The 22,888-nt window shown below is 39.1% G+C and overlaps 1 protein-coding gene across 6 annotated transcripts in view; it reads right to left on the reverse strand.

Annotated features, from left to right (window-relative positions):
- DISC1 (DISC1 scaffold protein) overlaps positions 1-22,888 on the reverse strand; it is a 200,284-nt gene that overhangs the window by 20,908 nt on the left and 156,488 nt on the right. For all 6 annotated transcript variants that reach the window (XR_004749310.1, XM_035321293.1, XM_035321292.1 and 3 more), the window contains one exon: positions 3,643-3,886. Coding sequence is in view for 5 of the 6 variants with exons in the window: in XM_035321293.1 (XP_035177184.1) it covers positions 3,643-3,886 (244 nt within the window). In the remaining variant the exon portion in view is untranslated. The remainder of the gene's footprint in view (positions 1-3,642; positions 3,887-22,888) is intronic.

Raw genomic sequence — 22,888 nt, forward strand, 5'->3', positions numbered from 1 at the left:
TTAATTACCTGGGAAGGCAATGCACCTTCAAAGGCATATATACACATATGCTACAATTACTCCTTGCAGTACTGTTTTGAACCTAGCAATTCAGTAATCTCTCAAAACAAAGAATGCCACTCTTTTCTTGCTTCAGTGACCAACAGCTGTCTCTTTAGAAATTCCCTAATGGAGAACAGAGATGACACAGTTGAAGAGAAGGGTTGTTCTAGAAATGTGGCAGTCAGGCTACCCCTCTCACAGGGAGGGCACAGATTCGTTAAATAATATCTAACCAAGTATATTTGACAAATACACGTTTTTCCAAATAGGTACCTCCACTTGATAAATGCTCTCTCTTGACAAACGGTTACAAAAGCTACTAATGGACAATGGTAAGACTTTCTTGACGGAAGTGACAGATATGGACAAGGTAGACATTAAAATCCACACCACATTTTTTTTTGTTTTGCCGCTCTACTGGGTCTGGCTGGGATGGAGTTATCTTTCCCTGTAGTGGCCCAAACAGTGCTATGCTCTGCACGTGTAGCTAGAATAGCCCTGGTATCCCCAGAGCGTTCTGCCTCTTGCTGAGCAGCGCTGGCACAGCATCAGAACTCTCTCCAAACCACCCCAGTGCCAGCAGGCTGCAGGTAGGCAAGAGCTGGGGAGGGGACATCAGCAGGGCAGCTGACCTAAGCCAGCCAAAGGAATATTCCATACCGTATGGTCTGGTTTTATTGCTGAGTCACATTCAGCAATAAAAGATGGAAAAGGGAATGGAGAAGCAGGGCTCTTGTTATGAAGACTTCTGTCCTCCCAAACAACACTACATGTATTGAGGCCCTGCTTCCTGGGACGTGGCTGAACACAGCTCATTGATGGGAAGTAGAGATTTTTATTTTATTTTATTTTATCTCTCTGTGCTTCTGTGTGGCCTTTGCTTCTTTTTCTCCCTCTTCCTTTCCCTGTAACTAAATTATCCTTATCTCAACCTGTGAGCCTTTTTTTTCCAGCATACTTTCTTCTCCCCCTCTTCTTCTGAGGAGGGGGAGTGAGAGAGCGGTTGTGGTGAAGTTCAGCTGCCCAGCAAGGTAAAACCACCACAGCCACAAATATAAAACATTTTTGAAATGAAAACATTACAATACCATATAACAGAGCATTTAAATGCTGCAAAAGTGGATTGCCTTTCACAGAATCACAGAATCAGAGAATATCCCGAGCTGGAAGGGACCCACAAGGATCACTGAGTCCACCTCCTGGCCCCACACAGGACCACCCAAAAATCAGCCCATGTGTCCGAGAGCATTGCCCAGACACTTCTTGAACTCCAGCAGGCTCGGTGCTGTGACCACTGCCCTGGGGAGCCTGTCCCAGTGCCCGGCCACCCTTTTGGTGAACCACCTTTTCCTAACATCCAATCTGAAAACATAACTTTCATCTTAGTCCATTTACAAATCAAGACACTTTCTCCCTTGTAATATCTTCTCCACTTCAAAGCATTAAAAAGGAGGTTAGCATGATTTTTAAGAAATGTATCAGGTTTGTTTGTTTGCTTTTATATTCTGCCTTGTGATGAACTGCTGGGAGATGGTAGGGAACATTATACTATAGCTAGCTCTTCTCTAAAAGGTTAGGCACTGCCTGTCACTCCTACTGAGATCCTACCAGCATTACTACCTAAACTATAAGATGCACTTGATTGTGTAAAACTTCTGTATCCTATAAGGAAAAAAAATCTCAGATCCTTAAAATATAAAAAACTATTGACCACCCCAAATTCCAGAACCAGAAAAAAGTCTATGGGTTTTGTTTGATTTTTATGGCTGTAATGGGTTGCAGTTGTCACTGATGCATAACCTATACTCAATGGTCTTAATTATAGGTAGCCCTGAAGCAGAGGAAGCCTAGTCAAGTAAGCTGTGATAAAACACTGCTGTGTTGCTCAATCCCTTCTAAAAGCTAGAAAATGAATGAATGTTCTTATTATAACATAACTGCTGCTTTTTTCCCCTCCAAGTTTCCCAAATGCTAGGAGCACTGTGAGAACAGATGTGAGAATACCTCCATAAGTCCTTCACTGATTTTTCTTGTTTGTATTTACACATCACCTTCTATATAAATTATGGCACATTCTCAAAATGGTGTTTAATCAGGATGCCTGGACAGGCCAGACTACAAGCAAAGGCATTTATCCTACAAGGTTTAAACAGCTAGATGAAGAGCTGAAGTTAGGTGGATAGTGTCCATAAATTCCCTCTGTAGATGACAGAGAGAGAGAAGAAATTATCAAAAAAAATAGTGTGAATATAATTTCCCCTTCCACCAAACATATGGGGAACCCGGCTTTCTGATTCTTGCACCTCTATCCAGAACCCAGTCACCTCACTTCAGTTGCCTCTATGTCATTCTAGGGGATAACAATACTACTTTCCAGGGAAGTGATATGGACTTGCAGAGATGAAATAGCTGGTATCTACTGCACGAATCTCAAGAGTGCTACAGAAACGGTCATAAAGCCCCAAACCTTCCAGAGCTTCCCAGCTGCTCTTTTAGAAGGGAATCACGGCTTTCCATGACCAACAGAATGGCTCATATATTACTTCAACCAACTCATCAGGGATATGGTGAGAGAAAAAAAAAAATCACAGAGGAAAAAACTATATCAAATCCACAGTTGACCATTTACAGCAAAAAAACACTCTCTATTTGGATTCAGTCTGTAAAGTGTCTTTCCTAGGCTGCAAAAACTGTTGAAGTCCAATTTAAAAACAGCATTTTACTAAGAAGAGATTTTACAGTAAGGTAACATCCTGCTTGCTGCTAAGTCTCAGCCAGTATAAATGCAAAATATGGTATCAGCTTTCAACATAATGCACAGTTCAATGGCTCCTAGCACCACGTGGGATTAAGCCTACTTTTAATTTTTGTCAATCAACTGAAAAAAACAACTCCTGTTGGAGGGTCTTCTTGACACAGTGCAGATACTGGGTCACAAAGCTTTTCAATAGCTTTTTTTTTTTTTTTTTTTTTTTTTTTTTTTTTTTTTTTTGCCTTGACAGTGCGGTTAAATGATTTTTAGGTAGTTGTAAATATTTAAGCAAGGATGGCATTCCAGAGCAGAATGCAAAAACTTGAAAGAAATTTCTCAAATCCTTTAATCTCATGATTTTTTCCTTCTTTTAAATAATTGCTATATCCTGGAAGCCTACCTGCATCTGAGCTAGGAAGCCTTTGACCTCTTCACTAGGGAAGGAAAAATTACTCCCTCCCCACTACAGCTAACACAGAGCCAAGGCTAAGTAGTCAGTAGACCTAACTCATAGCGAAACTCATCAGTGAGATGAGGAATAGCTGGTAGTCTGTGTTAAATACTTAAAGAATCTTAAGAGAACTGTTTTTCCTTTAAATCCAGATGTACAGCCTGTATTCACTGCCTCATTAATTTCCAAATTTTAAGAAGACTGATGGTTAAAGGAAAAAGGGCTGAAGGGCTTCTGAGAAGCTAATAAGCTGTTTTATTCATGTCCCATATTGGAGGCCAGATGTTAAGTTCATTCTTAACCTGCCCTGCTTGACCCATCAGCCAGATTTAACTCCTCCTCTCAAAATAAAACCAGCAGTATCACTTCAAATCCAGCTGCAGTGTATTTCAGATACCTGTTTCAGCTCACTGTGCTTGGGGTACAGAGCACTGCCCCACTCTGTGCCCTTCGGAAAGTGACCTTCTTTTCTTTTTTCAGAATCAGTAGGGCCATCAGCCGCCATCTCCAGCTCATCCATTTGGTTGTCCTCTTCCTCAAAACCACAGCAACTGGTTTCTTTCAGTTGAAAGCCTCGGATCAACAGCTGACAGGCCTCCAAGTCAGCTTCCCACACTCTTTGGAGCAGCTGGCTCCTGCAGCTGAAATAAAAGCCAAAAGAAAATAATGCAGTTCAGGGAGAATAGTTGCTATTTCAAGTGGGGTGACTACTTGCAATCAGATGGAAAAATAAAAACAATGGAAAAACAACAGCAACTCAAATACTTCCACAGAGATAACATAAGCTATTTCAAACTGAAAAGCAGCAATATGATGGCCCTATGCAGAAGTCACTTTAAAAAACTTTGTGTTAAGATGTTGTTTCCAACAGTAGAGCATACACTGGCTACAAGTGACCTTCTCCTGATCTGATAAAAGTCCAGGAACCTTGTGATCAGAACCAGCACTCTCTTCGTTCTGTCTGGTATACAGACCTGTCAGCCTGACAGCAGTCATGTGGCTCTCCTGAATTTCTTATAGGACATCATGTATTAGCAATCACACTATTTACTGCATTAAATCAGCTCTAGTTTCTGGAAAACAGATACAATGACCGCTCCTTTTCTTGTTACACTGAAATGTGCATGCTTTGACTCTGGTGAATCAAATTTGATTAAGCTGGTAATACTCTCCTCTCCTTCAGTCTTCTACCTTTGAATGTTGTCCTTATCTTTCCCTAAAATGTTTTTGTTTAATTTATTTATATTTTTATTATCCCACTAAAGAAAAAACAATTTATTAGGCATTTCAAAATCCCAAACTTCTTCATACTTTCAATCTATTGATCATCTGAGACGTCCACATATGTTACAAATACTAGTCCTGAGATATGTCCAAGTAGATATTTTCATCTGAAGTAAATGGCAATTTTATGTATAGCCAGTTTTTCAGAACAAGACACTGAATACTAACATCACACTGCTCTCAAGAGATGTGGTCACATCTCCATTTAATACATCTCATCTCCAAGGAACCAAAGGATTAGGTTGCCTGCTAAAATATAGCTGATCGTTGGCAGAGCCTGGAATAGGACTCAGAAGTGCTAATTCCCATGGCAATACACACTTCTAGACAGATTTGAATACTATTATCTAATAACCACAATACTTCTTCTCAGTGCTTTTCAAATCATATCACTTGCTATATAATAGTAGGCAATTATAAGTGATTAAAAGAAGGAAAATAACCATCTGATTTTAACTTTCCTGACCAAGTTAAATGCTAGCTTATCTTTTATTCTGAATGAAGGATAAAGAAGGTGCACTGCTCACAATGAGAATTCATTAATCCAACAGAGGTATATTTTTAAACTCTACAAACACAAGACACCAAGATGTAAAATTCACAAAGCAGTATTTTGAAACTGAGAGCAAAACCAGGCTCCAGAAGCTGTTGTACTCGATCTGCGCTTAGCATCAGTATCAGTGGTTACTGAGGGTAGGATGCAGCATTAAGTCCTTAAATCAGTCCCCAACAAGGAGTTCAGAGTGTCACTAATTAGAAAGGGAAAAAAATCTTCACTGGATTACAACTCTACGCTTCATCGAGGTAGCATTTTACTTACCAAGCCAGAAACATAAAATAACCCCCACTGTTTCTCTATTTGTCAGTCAAACCATCATGGTTACACAGTCAAAACATCTCCCTGCAGACATACATATGCCCATTTACTTGCCTTTTGCAAAAGTTTGCTTGCAGCTATGTATGACATATTATAAAAGACTCAAAACACACCAGAGACCTGAGTGGTAATTTCCAGTGGACAGCTTGTTTTGGCTATTCATTTTAATGAAGAGCTCTATTGACAAAACTGGGACAGAGGTAGTGATGTATGTAGTATTCACAGTGGAGAAGATGAATAGCATATATAAAAGCAGAGGGTAATAGTGCCTGGGCTGCAATTATTCATCCATGACTCAGCAATTTGGTCAACATGCTTTTGATTATGTCTTACTCCCACTTTACTAATCAGCAATTACTGAATGTACCTCTAATAGCTTGCTCTTGTTTTAAAGACATCTTTGTTTTATCATTGTACCAATAAAACTCTGATATATCTTGACCTAAGATACCAAATAAGCATGTTAAATGGTGTTACACGGAACTTTTCAACTGCAACCAGTAAATGCAAATATACTGGGATAATCTAGGCCTACTTAAGTCCAAGGACTCTGAATCTTTCAGCCTTTATTTTGAAATTCAGCCTTTAGAAGCATTTTTCAAACATGCTTTTAAAGTGAAAATTATTTGAAAGGTGGAAATAGCTGACAGAGAAGCACGGACCAAATAAGCATTAAAAATTATGTTGTCCCCAACATGCAAAATCTTTACGTGTTATGACAGGTATAAAAGTAAGCTCAAGGGAATTTCACAGTTTGGTTTGTGTTTAATCCAATGTAAAAGTGCATTTGCAGTATCTATGAAGTGAAAAGTATGTGGGTGCCTATATTGGACACAGTGGGTTTATCAGGTATGCAACTTTTCAAAATGATGCAACAAGATTGGGTCAGACTTTATATTATTCCTGTATTTATAAATCCTTTACGATGTATTAATCTGTAGATGTTACAATGCCTGTTTGTACAATACCAACAAAGTATCATGTGGGAAGTTCAACAGAGGTGGGAGGAACAATTTGCTGGAATCCACAACACATCACCATCCATCATCCATTTATACAGACCCAGCAACAACAAAGCATACCTTAATCACCCAATGATTCTATACTTCCAAGTGCCAGAGGGCTCATAAGTCCCAGGTGCTAGCTTTTGTACAAATACCAGCAAGATTGCAAAGAGTTAGATACAGACAGGGATGTTCAAAGAAACACTGAGACAACAGTGGACCGAACACAGCACATTAGTTACGGTACAACAGTTTAATTAGATACATCAGCAAGTAATCAGTCTAATCACCACCAAGCACACCAAGGTATCACCGTGAATGAGAATTCTAAGGATTTGCAGGAGGCCAATGAAACAGGTCTATGGTTATCTAAGATCTCCATCCCTCCATACAGGAATCAAGTAGGGAAGGCAAAAGATGTTGCTGTAAAAACATAATGGGATACCACACTGGGATACTGGTGTCTTTTAACATCCTTAGATGGAAGTCAGTCTTTTGATACCAGATTTAAAAAAAAAAAAAAAAAGACTGAATAGGTGGGAATAGATTGTGAACGGCCATGACATTGAAGACTAGCAGTTATGTTTAATGTAACAGAACAGAGAGAACCAACGGAGAAAACCAAAGTGAAATGATCAGAAAGGCAGAATTTAAAAAGACCAGGGAGGGATGCTGGAAGGAAGGGAGGGAGAGCAGTCATTGCAGTAGCAACAGCATTTGGACTGGTTGAGGGTAGGGCAAGACTGCTTTTGTCAAGTTGATGCCAGAGAAACAACTGTTGAAGTAACTGAGATGCAAGACTCAGTACAAGTGATTTTTTAGCTGGATGGATAGCTTGGACAGGTCTTATCTCCAGGATACCATGCAAAAAGAATCCAAATGAGCAGGCCTACATTGACTTGAAGAATGGCTGAGACATCCACAGGAACACAAATGGAAGAAGCAGGAGAGAGAATTCTGGATTAGGTCAAGTTGATGATGATAAAAGAGCTGTCAGAGAAACATAACTGTTTACAGACAGGAGGAAATTAATGTGGAGCAGACAGGCTTATCTGTGAGTTCTCTTCATAACATGGCAGTTGAAATTATAGTTACAGATGCCTTTACAAAGTCTAAAGTAGGAAGTGTCAGCCACAAGGAGTTTTGTAGGGAATGACACCACAGACAAGGGGGTGCAGGAATATAGAGGGTATCTTCAATCTACATGTAACACTGGGTGAAAATCATGTTGAGAGTCATATCCAACAAGGATCCTCTCTTTCCTCCTTGAAGTCCAAAGAACATTGCTCCTCAGTCTTTGCACAAGATTCCCAGAGACACCAGTGGGGGCTCTTTATGTGGCTCTCAGCACAACATTATTCTAAAACTATTTATAGTGCTAACTGGAACACTGAGAACACGACTTTTCTATTGAAGGCTCTGCAGACATACAAAAGGCACATTCAGTTCCGGAACATTATAGCCTAAATGAAAACATGCCCATGTAAAAACAGCCAAAAGGCTTTATATTAAATATGATAATAAAAATATAATAATTTAAAAAACCCAACGCAACAAAAAATGTCCCCCAAAATCTCCTGGAAAACAAATCGGAATCAACACATGGAGATGTCACTACTTGTAAATCTCACCATCTCTCGTTTTTAGGAATGCCTGTTGGTGAGTGAATCTTTGAAAGTGGTTTATAACACCCTGAGGTCAACACTGTGTGTTGATACAAGATATTGCTTATTTTAAGGACAGCAAAGGGAAATCCCTCTAAGAAGCCACTGAGAGTGAGATTGAAGCTAAAAGGCTGCATAGTAAGACATCTACTTAGAAACTGCATAAACAAAAGCTAATTTACCAGGGGATATTAACTAAGAAGAGACACTCAAGACAACTTCCTTTTAAGAGGCAAGCCACACTAAGGTACAGATTCAGGAACAAACATACGTACCTTTTTCTAGTACCAGGCACACTTGTTCACACACTGCATTCACTGATGCTAAAGGTAGCTTTCTCTGACAAGACAGCAAATAAAGTGCAACAAAAATACTCTGGCAGAAACAAAAGGGATTTTCACTAGGACAGTTAAAATGACTGGAAAGTTGTGAGGCTTACAGAAAATGGCAATGCGAATCAGAAGACTTTGCTCTATATCCCCCTCCTTTGTTGATCTAGGGAAAGTTGCTCTGTATTTCGGTCACTCAATTCTATTTATATTTTGCACCACAGGGAAAGAACTAGCTCTTCTTACTCTCCATTTAGTTATGTCTTTGCTGCTTTTTCTTAAGGCAACAGCCATGCAATGAACAAAGGAGGCAAGCGAAGGAAAGAAAGTATGGAGCAATAATATTTAATTGACAGGGGACTAGAGGAAGAAAGCTGTAGTGCTTTACTTTTTGCAGAAACCCAACCCTCTGACTTGGTTTATCGTATTAATTCAGTCATGCATGAATAGCTCAATTTACATTTGACAAGTATTTACAACTTCAGGAATATATTTTGCTTTTCTCCTTCATAGAACAACGTTACCAGCCTGATCTTTTCTTGATCTTCCATGTTAGCTCTTATATTTTAAGATGCCTACAACCAATCTGTTGAACAAATCAAGAACTGCAATGTTCTTATCAGTGGGTCATGTGAGGCTCTGGGGAACAGGAGGCACATAACCCTGCTTTCCCTGTCTGGCTGGTGCTCAACAGCAGTCTGATAAGGGAGAAGGTACAGCTAGGGCTCATCAGATCGCAACTTGCAGCTGGCAAACATAAAAGTGAGAAGAGAAAAGGGTCAGGAAAAGAGAGGAAGAAAACCTGGACTCTGAACAGCAAAACTTTTTTCCTCCTTGCCTGCACCTTTTGTGAAAGTCACCTTTTATAAACATCTGAAATCAAAAAACTTCTGTTTTTTTCTCTAATCTTATAAAACCCCTCTATACATACCAGTTATAGAATCTCAATTTCACAATTCGATTCCTTGCATTGTGTCTCTTCTCTGCAATCTCCTCAGGAGCTGAAAATCTCATGAATTCACTTTGTATTGTTTTGATCATGTGTTTCTCCCCCAGTGCGCGAGACTTATTTTTCCTACTCCCTTATTTCAAAGCTCAGTGAAAACATTTATTTGCTGTTCAGTGTTATTATTGCACTTCTCTGTGTAAAAACAAGACTCACTCCCAAGAGGTTAGGGGTCTCCATTCTCCCTTGTCAGATAATAACCTACTTTAACTCCTACCTTGGAGACTAACTAGAGCTCCTTGACAAAGTCTGAAGCTTGCAGTATGCTTCTCTGGCACAAGTGATCTACTTCCTTAACCTTGCTTTTTCCCTTATAAAACATACAATAATATCTTGCAGACTATACAACATAATATTTTACTGAAAGTAGTTTGAAGAAAATACCAAGTAGGTGCCCCTCTGTAGGTGTGTGGTGTAATGACCGCTGGAGAATGCTCTGAACCAGAACCACATAGCCCAGGAAATCAGTCCTCAGAATCCCAGTCTAACTTCTAGATTCTTACATTTCCAGCACCCCAAAAATATGATCTGGGCTGACTTCTCTAACATCTAAACCTTATGAGCCACAGACACATTCTCCGCACAACAGTCCTACCCAAAAGACATCCAGCCCACCCAGACAGGACATCATGGGCAGTACAGAGACATGGATACTGCCTTCCTGCAGCTTGAAGAATGGATGGTAGTGGTGACTCTGCTTTCTACAGGATCCCAGAAACGTGCACAGGAACAGATCTGAAGAAAGAGGTGAGTAGAGCCCCCAGCCCAGCCCAGCCCTCATCATGGTGAGAGCGCATTGTAGCGTACTTTTCTCCTCTACTCGGGGATGTAGTAAGGCAGAGTATCCCTGGAGATGCAGTGGTTTATAATATGTGGGGGTGTGAAGATGTATGTATGTACATATGTAAAGAGGTACACATATAAAGAAAATAAGCCTTTTTAACTTACAAAACACCTTCCTTTTAACACAATGATAGTGACATTGAAGTCAAAACAATGTACCATGTCTATTATGTATTTCACAGTGATACAAAAGGAGGTACTGAAGTAGGTGCTGAAGGATCAGAATCTAAACCGAAATCTAAAAATAATCTGCTAACAATCATGACCTCTTTCCCTTGTCCACAGAAGAAAAAACTGATATGTGTTAAATCTGTCCTACGCTAATATTTTATGTGAAATGTATATATGTTTTATGACTGCTCTTCCTTTCCTGAAAGGACCGTTCAAAATATGGAGGAAGAACCATTTATATAGTGTTTAAAACCAACAATGGAAACTTGATTAGGGTTATTAAAAAATAAGATACCATATAATGCTGAACAACATTTTTGTTGTTTTCTCTTCAATCCTCCAGCCATTTATTTTACCCAGCACAAAACTTTAATCACGGCCTGTCATTTTTTTTTTTTTTATCAATATTCAATGTCACTGTGTTATACTTAAATTATCTCCACTGGAAACACAAAATGATAGACTGCTGCAACTGATGCTTTTCACTTTGGTTCTTAATGCAAGGTGGATGCTGGAATGGAAACTGACATGTCAAATGCAGGAAATCAACTAATTTACAAGGGAAGGAGGAAGGCACCTTGTAGGAAGAATTTACTACTCAATTTAGTCCCTACATTTACTGTACAGTTTATTTTTACTATATTACCTAATCCATAATGTAAAAATTTACTGCATGCTTTTAGGACTATTTATTTCTCTTTAAAAAAAAAAAAAAAAAGGTATACAGTAATGGACCTCTACCCCCACCTCCACTGAAGCATCACTTATAAATAGTCTATTCTAACAGTGAAAAACTTAACCTTGATAGATGAGGAGAAAGCAATCGGGGAATTCTTCTTATTAAGCAGGCCATAAAGCCATCTTCTCAACCACAGTTTATCATTCACCTCATTTATAATCTGATAAAGCACCTTCAAGTTTGGTACTAACACTGATAACTCAGTCTGCATCCTGCTTGCCTTTGGCCTCTGCAGTAACAGCAAAGCCCCAAAATGTCATTAAACAGTTGGATTTTTTTTTGACTGGATGGGAATTGCTGGAATGAGATTTTTTTTCTGCTCCATTTAATATCTGATCCCAAATGAGAATCAAAGGAGGGGCATGAATTAGCCCCAGTTTTGAAAAGCATGCATCTCAGGATCCATGCATTCATCTAAGGTCTGTTCAAACCACTGAGCTGCTGCACAAGTCTAAATACTATCACGAGCTTGAACCTCACAATATTCAAATTCTGGCGGTCTCCACTGAAATTCAGTGGCTTTCCAAGCCACAACCGGTTCTAATTCAAGAAAATACATTTGTTTCCAAAGGCACACAATGGGAAGAAAGCACAACATTTGAATTGAAGCCACATTCTCAGCTGTCATATATCCATGCAATAGCAGCAATGTCTATTTATACCCTCAGAAGAATGCATCCTTATCGCAAACCAATTAGAAGAATGAGCCTGATCTCTTCTTGTTTGTTACAGCCTCTGACCACAAGTGGTAGGAAGCATATAAAATGAATTTATAATTCTCCTATGTTTATTTTTTATTCACCTCTGTTCTTGAATATAAAAAGCCACAGTTTATAATATATTCCCTCTTTGAAAGGGCAACAGAATTAGAATTTCAGTGTCAAGTGAATTTGGGAACATGAATCATCTTGTGTACTGCTGACTGAGCAGGAACTAGGCATGTGTAATGATAAAAAAAAAAAAAAAAAAAAAAAAAAAAAAGAGGGCAAAGAAATGCCCTTTTGGAAGAGATACAATAATCAGGGGAGAAAACATATTCTCACCATGTAGGAATGTACCTCGAAATTCAACCTTTGTAACCAGGAAGACACACCTGGAAAAATGAGAGTTGGCCCAATACTTATGTCAAGAGTCGTGTGCTTCCGGAGCTCCCCTGGAAGGTCTGAGGGCATGGTATGAGCTGCTGTAGCTGCAGGGTTGAATGAGGTCAAAGAGTCAAATCCTGTTCTGCCTCAAAAAGAGCAAGGCAGAAAGAGCAGGGCCTACAGATCCTCTCTGGCTGGACCCTGTGAGCTACAAGGCACCCTGGGTGCTGTGTGGTGCTGCTGGCAGCACGCTGCTAGCTGGCTGCAGTCTGCACATCCTCCCAGACTGTGAGCTTACTCCCAGCAGTAAGCATATGAAGGAATGAATGCTCCCAAATGCTAGTGGGAAAGGCTGTTCCAGCTGCATGCAAGATAGAGCTACCCTACATCTTCACACTCAGGCTGTGCAGGTGGTGATACTTGTTTTCTACTGGTTTAATTACCATGACACATGTATCTAAAGGGCCAGTCAGGACTTTGTGCTAAGTCTTGTCCAAACATGGGATAGGATCATTTAGCTGTACCACCAGACAGCAGGCAATGTCTGATGTCCATCCTCATCTTCCTCGAGCTCTCTATACTTATTACTACTGCTGATGGCAACCCTGCTTGAGAGAGATGACAAAGCTTTTGAGAAATGCACAAACTGGTTTTGAGTCTTGCCTGCGGGGATGCACTCAAAAACAAAAGCAGTATGAAAATACACATCCACCTTTGAACAATTTTCTCCCCAAGTTCAGAAGGGTCTTTCTCACCATGTACATTCACCGATATGCAACCACCAGGGGACTTGGTCAAACAGCATAAGCTGAATGTCACAGAAAAAGAGGCGACAAACAGCTTTGCACATCTCTCCCTCCCTCACCACATAATCATGTATCCGCAGCTGAGAAAGGTTTGCATGAAAAGAGCTCAAAGAGAAGGTAACAGCTGGGTGGGTAGAGCTGGGCAAGGGACAAGTGATGGTGGTGGGCAAAGAGAAGTACTGTGAAGAGTTTGCGGCCACGATATACTCACCTTTATCTCAGTAAAAATTGAAAGATTGGGAAAAGTCTCACAAGATTACTTAAAACAGTATTCTGCTTAACTGGATGTTTTCCATTGATTTATCAAACTCAATTCTGGAGTGCCTCTCAGCTGACACTATGCTCTTGCCAAACATCTGCAGATAATGCTAGCATTTCCTGTTGCACACTTTCTCCATTATCTGGATGCGAAGATGAAAACCGCTGTCCTTTAGCTTGACAGTTTCCAAAGGAAACTCCTCAGCAGCTACAGCACACAGCAAATACACCCTATTCTGCCCAGAGAATGCAGAGTCAAGCTCATGGTCTTGGACCTTATCTTCAAACATCCTCCCTAAATCGGAGGATGAGATCAGTCGTTGAACACACTCTCTTTTTGAAGCAGGTGGAGCTTTCTGTCTCATAGCCAAAGCCTCTTTGCATAGGAGATGGTAAACTATTAAAACCAAATCAGCAAAGCTCATTGCTTCCATTTTCCCTTCATTAATGCAAATATATGTTAGCACAGACATCTACAAGGAAAATTGTGCAGGCTTCCAGGTCAAAATGCCAACACAGCCTACTCTTAGGGATGAGGAAGCCAGTGTGGCTGATGTTAGTCATGTCAGACATTCAGCATTCACAGAACAGGATCCTCCCACATTCATTAGAATCGCTGATTAACAAACAAATAAAAGAGGAAAACATTACTTCTGCTCCAAAATTAATAAGTCAAAGCAGCAAAGTGGTGCAGAATTCCTTATTCTTGATGATGCACGAGTTTGCAGCCCGGAGGACTATCATAATATTAATGAGTTTAAGCAGATTGTTGAACTGTAGCTTTGTAGACATGAGTGACCAGAAACAGAACAATGCAGCATAAGAAAGAGGCATACTGAAGAAAAGATCCTAAGAAAATACACAATTACCAACCATCTAGAGAGGCTGTGAACTTTCAGCACATTTTCTTTTTAAGCAAGAGCAATACTTTCTGTTTTTCTAAGGGGAGACCCAGCCTTGCCCTCTCTGATGATTTCTGCTATGCTAAGTATAAAATGAATGGAAGACAACGAGCCTGGTGGGAAGGCGCGGGGGGGGGTGGGAGCAGAGGGAAGCTTTCTCATGAATAGGCTGCAAAATCCTCTGTCACCTTGTCTTTGCCAATGCTGCACACTAACTACGGAAGTTAATTCAGTTACTTAAACAAAACAAAACAAAAACCCAGCCTGGATAAAATCTGAATTGATGTGGACAGAGAGTGACTAAAGGCTATGTGACTGTGTGCATTGTTTTTTCTAAAGCTTTAAGAGACGTTAGAAACTGGCCCCAAAACTGAGTTCCTTTTTTTTTCCTAAAAGATATATTTTCAATGCTGAGATTGGATTGAAGAGGAACAGAGCTCTCCCCTACTTATCATAAACCAGTACCATCATGTACCAGTTTCCCCATCTCCCAATTAAAAAGATAAAAAAGAAATCAATATTTGTAACCCAGCATTCCTGAATTAGCAAACTAAAACAAAACTAAACTAAATAGACAAAAGGAAAGAAGAAAAGACAATGAAAATTGGAAAGTCTGCCATTCTTACACTGTTCTTCAATTTACTGTTTTACATAGAAGCCAAACATTAATTTAAGAATGTTCTGGACACAATATATATCACATAAACATGGTGCAATATAAATTCCTCACTAGGACTTAAAGTGGAAAAATAAAATTTGTGGACGTCCTCTTTCCCCCAGACAAATGCTGGCCCTGGGCCTCCTCATCACAGACCTCCTCTTCTACAAAGAGCTCTTTCCACACCTCAGCCAGCATATGCTTATTTGGGAATCAAAAAAACGTTCTCCAGTAGCAGCAAGCCCACTCTTTACTTGTATTCATCTTCAACTTGTATTCATCTACAGCTGGGTGCAAATATTGGTTCTGCTGGTGCTGAAAGACACAACAGAGAGGCTGGCAACCAAGAGCTGCATCCTGGAAGAAGACATGAGTTTGTCTACCAAGGATCTCCACCATGGGACCAGATCACCATGAAGATGAAGCTCACATTACGCTGGAGAGACATGATTACAAGTTCTAATCTGCAGTGTTTCCAGAAAGATTATTTCAGTTTCCACCCTCTGGGGGTTTTAGCTATGGTTTCCACACCCAGAAAAAATAATAATAGTAATAATAATAATAAAAAAAAAAAAAAAAAAAAAGAACAGCAAGGATTCTCGACTTTCCTCCAGCCCCAGTTAATCTAGGCTAATCCATTTCCATGAAGCAATGCCATCAAATTTCTCACGAGGTTATTTAAATTTACTAAGCATTTCCAAGATACTATGTGCTGGCAGGACATTGCATTTTCAAATATATTGCAAATGATTGTGAAGACAGAGAGAACATTTAATGAGAATCTGTGCTGTGGTCATGCAGCCTAAGATATCTTGAAAAATAATCTGCTCTGTTTTAAGGGTGAGAATGGGTTTTCTGTCAATTAAGTGCATTTTTTTATTTCTACTTTCTGATACTTTTTTTGCCCTCAGTGACATACAGAGAGTAGATACACAGCAGTAATAGTTCCAAGGAATGAAGTTGGAAACAAAATAAAGAAGGTAAGAATAGAATTTTAGAAGTGGAAATGAGACAAGTAGAAGGAAAGGGGAGAGAAAGATATAAATAGAGACCAGGGGAAGAATCGGAAAGCCCTCTCTCCAAGAATACTAACTTCAAGAACAGCAAACAAAAGAGCCCACAAATGCTTAAAGTAAGAGGAGGGGATAAAAATGAGTTAGAAAGGATATAAGTTTTTTTGTTGTTGTTAATTGGATTCACCATTGTGTAAAATAAACTTTCACAGCTACTCAAAAAAAGAGGACATATCTCCTAAATAAGGCTGGGTTAGTAGAGAAAGCAAAACTTACCTGCCATTTATTAGCTAACACACTTAGCTGTTTGCTTTTCAATATTCACAGGTCATTTTATTCATGAATATTTTGGGCGAGCAAACTTCCCCACACCACAATACCACCAATACAAAAGACCAGTGGGGTAATAAAGCAGCTTGAATATTGTTTCCGAATATTGAGTGGGAGCAACTCTGCGTATGTACACTATCTTTGCTAATTTCTTCCTCCTCCCCTACAGAAATCTATTCAAAATGCTATTTTTTGTTCGTGAGTTCCTAAGTTCTTGTTACCCGTTACACAGCTGAAGTGATAATCCTTCAATTCATGATATTGTGACCTTTCCACAGCAAGTAAGCACGATGACATAAGTTGCTGTTTTCAGGCTGGAAAAGAATATCAGGAAAACATAAGCCTTTAAGAAACAATAACCCTGTTTTCATGACAGTGTCTCTCATGTAAACTGAAAAATAAGGTGACCGAAACAAACAGTACTGTATTGTTCAGAACAAGGAGAACTGATTCTCCAAAGAAAAGTGTTCAATTGTCCCAATGTGTGTGCTGACACTGCAATGTTCTTTAAATGTTTCTGAACCCAGACAAGTGTTTTGCTGCTGGTGGTGGTGGAGAGCTTTTAGCGAACCTATCAGTATGATAAAACACCACAATATGTTAAAACAAGATGGTTTTACTCTAAAGAACAGCAAAACAGATTTGAGGCAGAATCCCTTCAGATGTCACAGAAGTGTGCCATTTCCTTCCAGTTTTGCAAATCTGATAACTTATTTTCTACGTTCACTTCCAGTGGCACCAACATCTAACCATGTTCCCAGTCTTCAACACTTAAGATAGCCACACAGGGCCTAGCCCTACAGTCCTTTGTTACAAAGGGAGGCAACACAAGTGATTGCACTGACACGCACAAGCACTTTTTCAGGTAGATAAGGATAAGCAACACCTTAAAGTCATGGGCAAACAACATTTTGGGAAACTAACCTCATATATTTAATGTTATATAAATATTTATACATATTATAAATACAATATAAATATAAAATATATTATACGTTATATATATTATATATATGTACATCCCATGCAGACAGGACCAGTAGGAAAGTTGTAACCAGATGACAGATAACCATCCATCCACAAGGACGCTTGGCCCTTTTCATGTTCTTTGAGCTCTCAGACCATCAGCCTATCCCCTCAGTGTGCTATTGAGGGTATTTATACCCAGCTCTGCTCCCAAAAACATTTTGGAGCCTTAGCGTGCTATAAAGGAGACCCAAGACACATAGTATGTAAACTAATGAGATGAATAATAGGCGACAAAAATGACTGTTGTAAGACCATTCATTTTCAAGTAAACTGGAACGTGATGTGTTAGCAATTAATGCTGAGTTGTTCTGTTATAGTTTGGGACCCTCAGGACATTGGAGGCCTTGTCTGAAGGATGCAGCTCAGCGTAGTTGACATTCAAACGCATTAAAAACATTGCCTGCGTGAGAATACCACAAATTTCCTTTACAGGAATGCAAGTCTTGCTAAACACACACAATCCCCTTCACACTTCAGTGAACAGGGAGCTGCAAGGTGTGAAAATGAGCACACCTTACAGCAGGGTAGGACTCCGCTACACCTACTGTCCTGAGCACCCAGGAGTTGAAAAAAAACACATTAAAATGAAAACAAACACTGCTGATTAGAAAACAAACCAGGACAAATAGCAAAAGACAATCAATTGAAGAAAAAAAGGTTTTACATACATTTACAAAGTTACAAGGTGCTGCATCATTTATAAATCAATAATGGCAAAGCACCATCACTGCAGTATTACATCTCACTAGCAGGCATTTCTTACTAGCTTCATTTCCACATTCTTGCAGAGTAACACAGAAAATAGCTCAATAAAACACCTTTGTGTAATTGTCACCAGTTATTCCTGAAAAATATTATTCCCCCAAAATAATTTCATGATTCCTATCTGGGAATTAGAAACAGCAACTAAAAAGCCATGGTTTTGTGATGAATGGAAGCCATAGGATAATCTTTGAGGCCTGCGGAAGAGTACAATCACATTAAATTCCCTCAGCTCAAGAAATGTCATCTTTACATCGGCTGGTACAAAAAAATTGTTTCCAGCCTGAGGCAGTTATGATAAGGGATTTAGAAGCCATCACCATGTGGGCCACAAGATACAAAGGAATGCATCACTGCATATAAAGCGTCTCTTGCTCCCAATTTCGGAGCTAATGTTCTCACTGCTGTGTATGACTTAGACCAGCTGGGAAGAAGAAAGGGACTAAATGAGTCACTAGAAGTATCCAGCATTTTGTCTAACCTGTGTTTAACACTACTGCAGCAGAACTGTTGGTAAGCAAAATAAGATCAGACGGTGATACTGAACGGGCTGAGGCTGAGTGTCCTCTTGGAAGCAGCATACAAAACACCTAATCTTTAGGGGGAGGTAGGCAAAGATGGCATTTCAGTCATATCCGTGCACTGCTGCGATGCTTCTGCCAGCTGAAACAGCCCTCAGTGCAACTGAGGTGGGTCACGGGTTACACAAAATTACTGCAGGCCATCTGGCACTCCCCAACACGCTCGTGCTGCTGTGTATATGAGGGGGAGAAGCTTTTGGAAAGCCTTACTAGCAGCCTTTGCATGGCAACTCTCCTCTAGCAGCTGCCAGGCTTTGTGCACAATGGCATGCAGGACGCTAACAGCCCAAGATGAAATCTCACCCCTGCAGAAGATAAGAGGCTGGAGACTGCCACAGAGGGGTTTTATCACCAAAATGCTCAATATTTGCAAGCTTGCGCTTGTAGGCTTGGATACTGCAGCCTGCTCTTCAAAAGTCTTCACAATGTCAAACTTCAGACAGGGCTCTGAGTGTGTGCAGGGGGCTCCACTTGGACACAGGGACCTCACCTGACTGCAGAAAATCATGACTGTCTTGAGCAATCTTTGAAAGCCTAATTATTTAATTAGCGATGAAACCAGCTTCTCCAGGGGTTTCTGCTGCCTCAGGATTCAATTTTCCATGGCAGGTCTGGCTCTTGGACTCTGAGTGTCAGCGAAGGGATAAACGATAGTCCCAAGGTCTTTAATTTCTCCTGCTGTTTCATTTCCTCTCTGCCTCCTTCCTCCCAACAACGAATTTTTCACTTGTGAGATGTCCCTTCATCACGTAGCGTATCTATCATTAATTGTTCAGGCTATGGTTCAGGCATAACTTTTATATTAACATGCAATGCCACCCAGGAAATATTTGGTATGTTAAAAAAAGTTCTTAAGGCAAATGTCAAATGATCCATGGCACATAAAAAAGAAATATTCAGCTGCCACTCTCTTGCAACAGTTCTGTCACATTTATTCCATCTGCTCCAGAGAGCAAATTTCACAGATTATCAGTTTCTAATAAATTTCACAAGGGCAACGTATTCCAAATATGTTTCTACAAATATCTAGCAGATGGACACATGAAAAATAAAGCATTGTTATCCTATATCTCATGAAGCTGATTTGCAATACTAATGATACTTAGTTTTCTTTGGTATAAAAGCCTCATATATATATTTTAAAATAAAACAGGTATTTTCCTCTACTACCGCTAGAACATCACACCAGTGTCTCCAAAGGTAAGAAAGAAAGAAATCCTTTTGCTGCATATTTTGGTGATATAACCGAATTCCCGTTTTTTTGCACAGCACTTTGTAAGATAACTGTATTTGCCATGGAACATTTACTAGCTTCTGCAAGGGCAATGGTCTGAAAGATACGTATTTCTTTAATTCTACATTCTTCCACACATTTTTTGGGGTTTCTCCAGCTATTAAATATAGATCACACAGAGATTGATCTTGATATGCACACGCATTCCCACAGCCCCCTCTGTGATAGAAGTGAAATAGACTGAAGCTAGGACAGAGATTTAATGAGACATAGGGTGCATGTAAAATGTGACAGACGTACAACCGGTCACATCGCGTGACTTTCATTGTGATATGTAAGCTAGCAAGTAACCCAGATGATGACTTTTCAGACAGAAATACAGATCAGAGGTTTCTTACCCATTTAAAAGGCAGATAACTTCAAAACCAGGTGGGTAACTGCAAACGCCAAATTGAGACTTAGATTCCAACATCTAAGTACCTAAACTAACGTGAGTTGGTACTTACTCTCAGTTTCCACTGATCTCAGAGGTGTTTACTAGTACACCACACATTTTGCAAAATGTGGCCACTTTCATTAAGTGCTTAAGTATTGATCGAGGAGAACATTCGGTAGAAGTGGTGATCTGAAGTTGTCCACGTAGGACTTCTTACATTTGATTACCCATAGAAATGTCTTCACTGAACACAGTCTTTGTCCTGACTCTGGCAATTTCTGTACACATCTTGTTTAACAGCAAAAGTAAAGCAATTTGCAGTGCCATTAGTAAATGGAAGCAATGGTAATGGTATTTGATTAATACAATTATTTTAAAGAAGAGCTAGCGACTGTAAAAAAAACCTATGAGAGGTTTGAAGTATATTAGTGATTGGAAAAGAGACAGCCTGCAGGATTATTAAACCTGCTGCTTATTTATTTTTTCTTGAAGGATACTGTCCTGAACAACTGTCACTCCATTGATCAGAATGAAAGCTGTATTTTAAATGGAAAAAAAATAATAATCACTACAGTTAATTGGCAGTTAGCTTCTTTTATGTGAAATTAGTAGATACTGAATATATTTGCTTTTTTTGTCAATGCATTGATAAAAAGTTCTTCTTTCTGTAAATACAAGACTATTAGGGAGTACTGTTCTTAATCAATCATTCGCATTGTATTGAACTATCTGAGAACAAATCCATTTTGTGGTCTGCTGTCAAAAGTGCTATACTTGTTTTTTTTTTTCAGAGAGAGAAAGATACTCCAGTGGATAAGCTAGGTACTCCACATCCCCCCCCAAAAAACACAAAAAAAAAAAAAAAAAAACAAAATAAGAATTTATTCCAAACTACACTTTCCTTACGATTTTTTTTTTTTAAGAGAGAAAAAAATAAATAAAATTGATAGAGTTTTTAACTTTAATACTCATTAAAGCTGATTTGGTCTGAATTTTCTTCATTAACTCTCTTCTATTATAATATTGGTCAAAAAAACACATTTCTAAGAGTTCTACCTTATTTTGAAACTGTATCTTAATTTGAATCTAGGTTGCTTTCTATCTGAAGTGATGTTTCATCTGCAGAAAAACTTAGAAAGTTTATTTTAAATTCTTGTTGCACATGCTTGATCCTCTATTGGTCTCACAGGCATCAAAAAAGTGCATCCATGAGCCAGATGTAAATTTCACCTCTGAAGAAGAGGTGAAATGCAATCTTTAGAATGTAATCTTAAACCATATTCTTTAAACTTTCCTTAGAGAATAGGTCTTTAGCTTATGATTTTTGAGGAGTAATATGAGCACCTACATAAAGACCAAAAAAGAGAAACGCTCTCAAGTGACTTTGCTAAGTAGGGGGAAAAAGGCCTCTTGGGCTCTTGTTTACTTCTTTTGCTTACTCACGCTATAAAGCAGGTGGAATTCATTATTTAGAGACCAAATAACCTTTAAAAAAGTAACTATAACCACTTAACTTGCATAAATATAAAACTGTTTTAGAGATGTAGTATCCTACTTTCTGGTAAAAACATCATACATTTTCTCTTCCCACCAATATATAAAGAAATTCTTAGCCCTTAATTACATGAGATAAACTATTTTTAGAACAGTACCATTTTTACATATTGAAAAACTGTCACTGGTTCAGGACTGAATCTTCCCTGTCTGGGGGCTTGGCCAACACTGTTGGATTATTATTATTATCATTATTAGGATGAGAAATTTCAGAAGTTTGGCACTTCCACAACAGTCTGGAGGGTTGGAGCAACCAGGTGGCCAGTTAGGGACAGAGAAGCTGATGGCAAGCTCTGAAGTGAATATTAAAACTGCATTTACAGCTGCAGTGACACACACACAGCACTTGGACTTCATGCATTTGTCTCCCCAGCAAACGCTGTGGAGGACACTCATCTCAACAGCACAGCTTTGAAACCTGCAACCTTGTGATAGAAAACCTAGAATGAAACAGGCTCAGGCTTGTATGGTACACTAAGGAAGGCAATCCTTGTATACAAAAAGAAAAAAAAAAAAAAGCAACATTTGAAAATTCTTAAATCTGCTAAGGAAGGCTTGAAATGGTCAACTAGTCCATAAAGAAATGCACTAACTTCCAAAATACAAAGCAGTGTCAAGAAAGGGTTTTAACTTTTAATCCTTCCCTGAAATAATAGTCTTCACAGAAGCAGGATGAATACCAATAGTCCAGCATTGGATTTTCTCCCACAAATACCAGGAATAGGGTAAAAAGCATGCTAAAAGCTCATAAACAACACTTATCAAGATGCCTAAAATTGTGTTACAAGGTAAAGTATGGACGCTGTAAAGAAAATTCCAGCTAGACAACTCAAACATTATACAAACAGATGTTAACAACTAAAAACAAACCACTACTGCAAAGCTATGTGATGAATTCTCTGAAAGCAGAAAAAAAAGTCTGTACAGCTTCTCCAAGTATTTAATAGTTAAAGAGAGATTTATGTCATTCTAGGAGCCTGATACATCATTTGAGTCCTCACAGGCAAGAAGCATCAATATATGTTGCTATAGTTTTTGTTTTATTTTTTAATAAAGAGTAGGGTGTTTGTTTTTTTTG

The sequence above is a fragment of the Oxyura jamaicensis genome, chromosome 3 (assembly GCF_011077185.1).
Source record: "Oxyura jamaicensis isolate SHBP4307 breed ruddy duck chromosome 3, BPBGC_Ojam_1.0, whole genome shotgun sequence".
Taxonomy (NCBI): Eukaryota; Metazoa; Chordata; class Aves; order Anseriformes; family Anatidae; genus Oxyura; species Oxyura jamaicensis.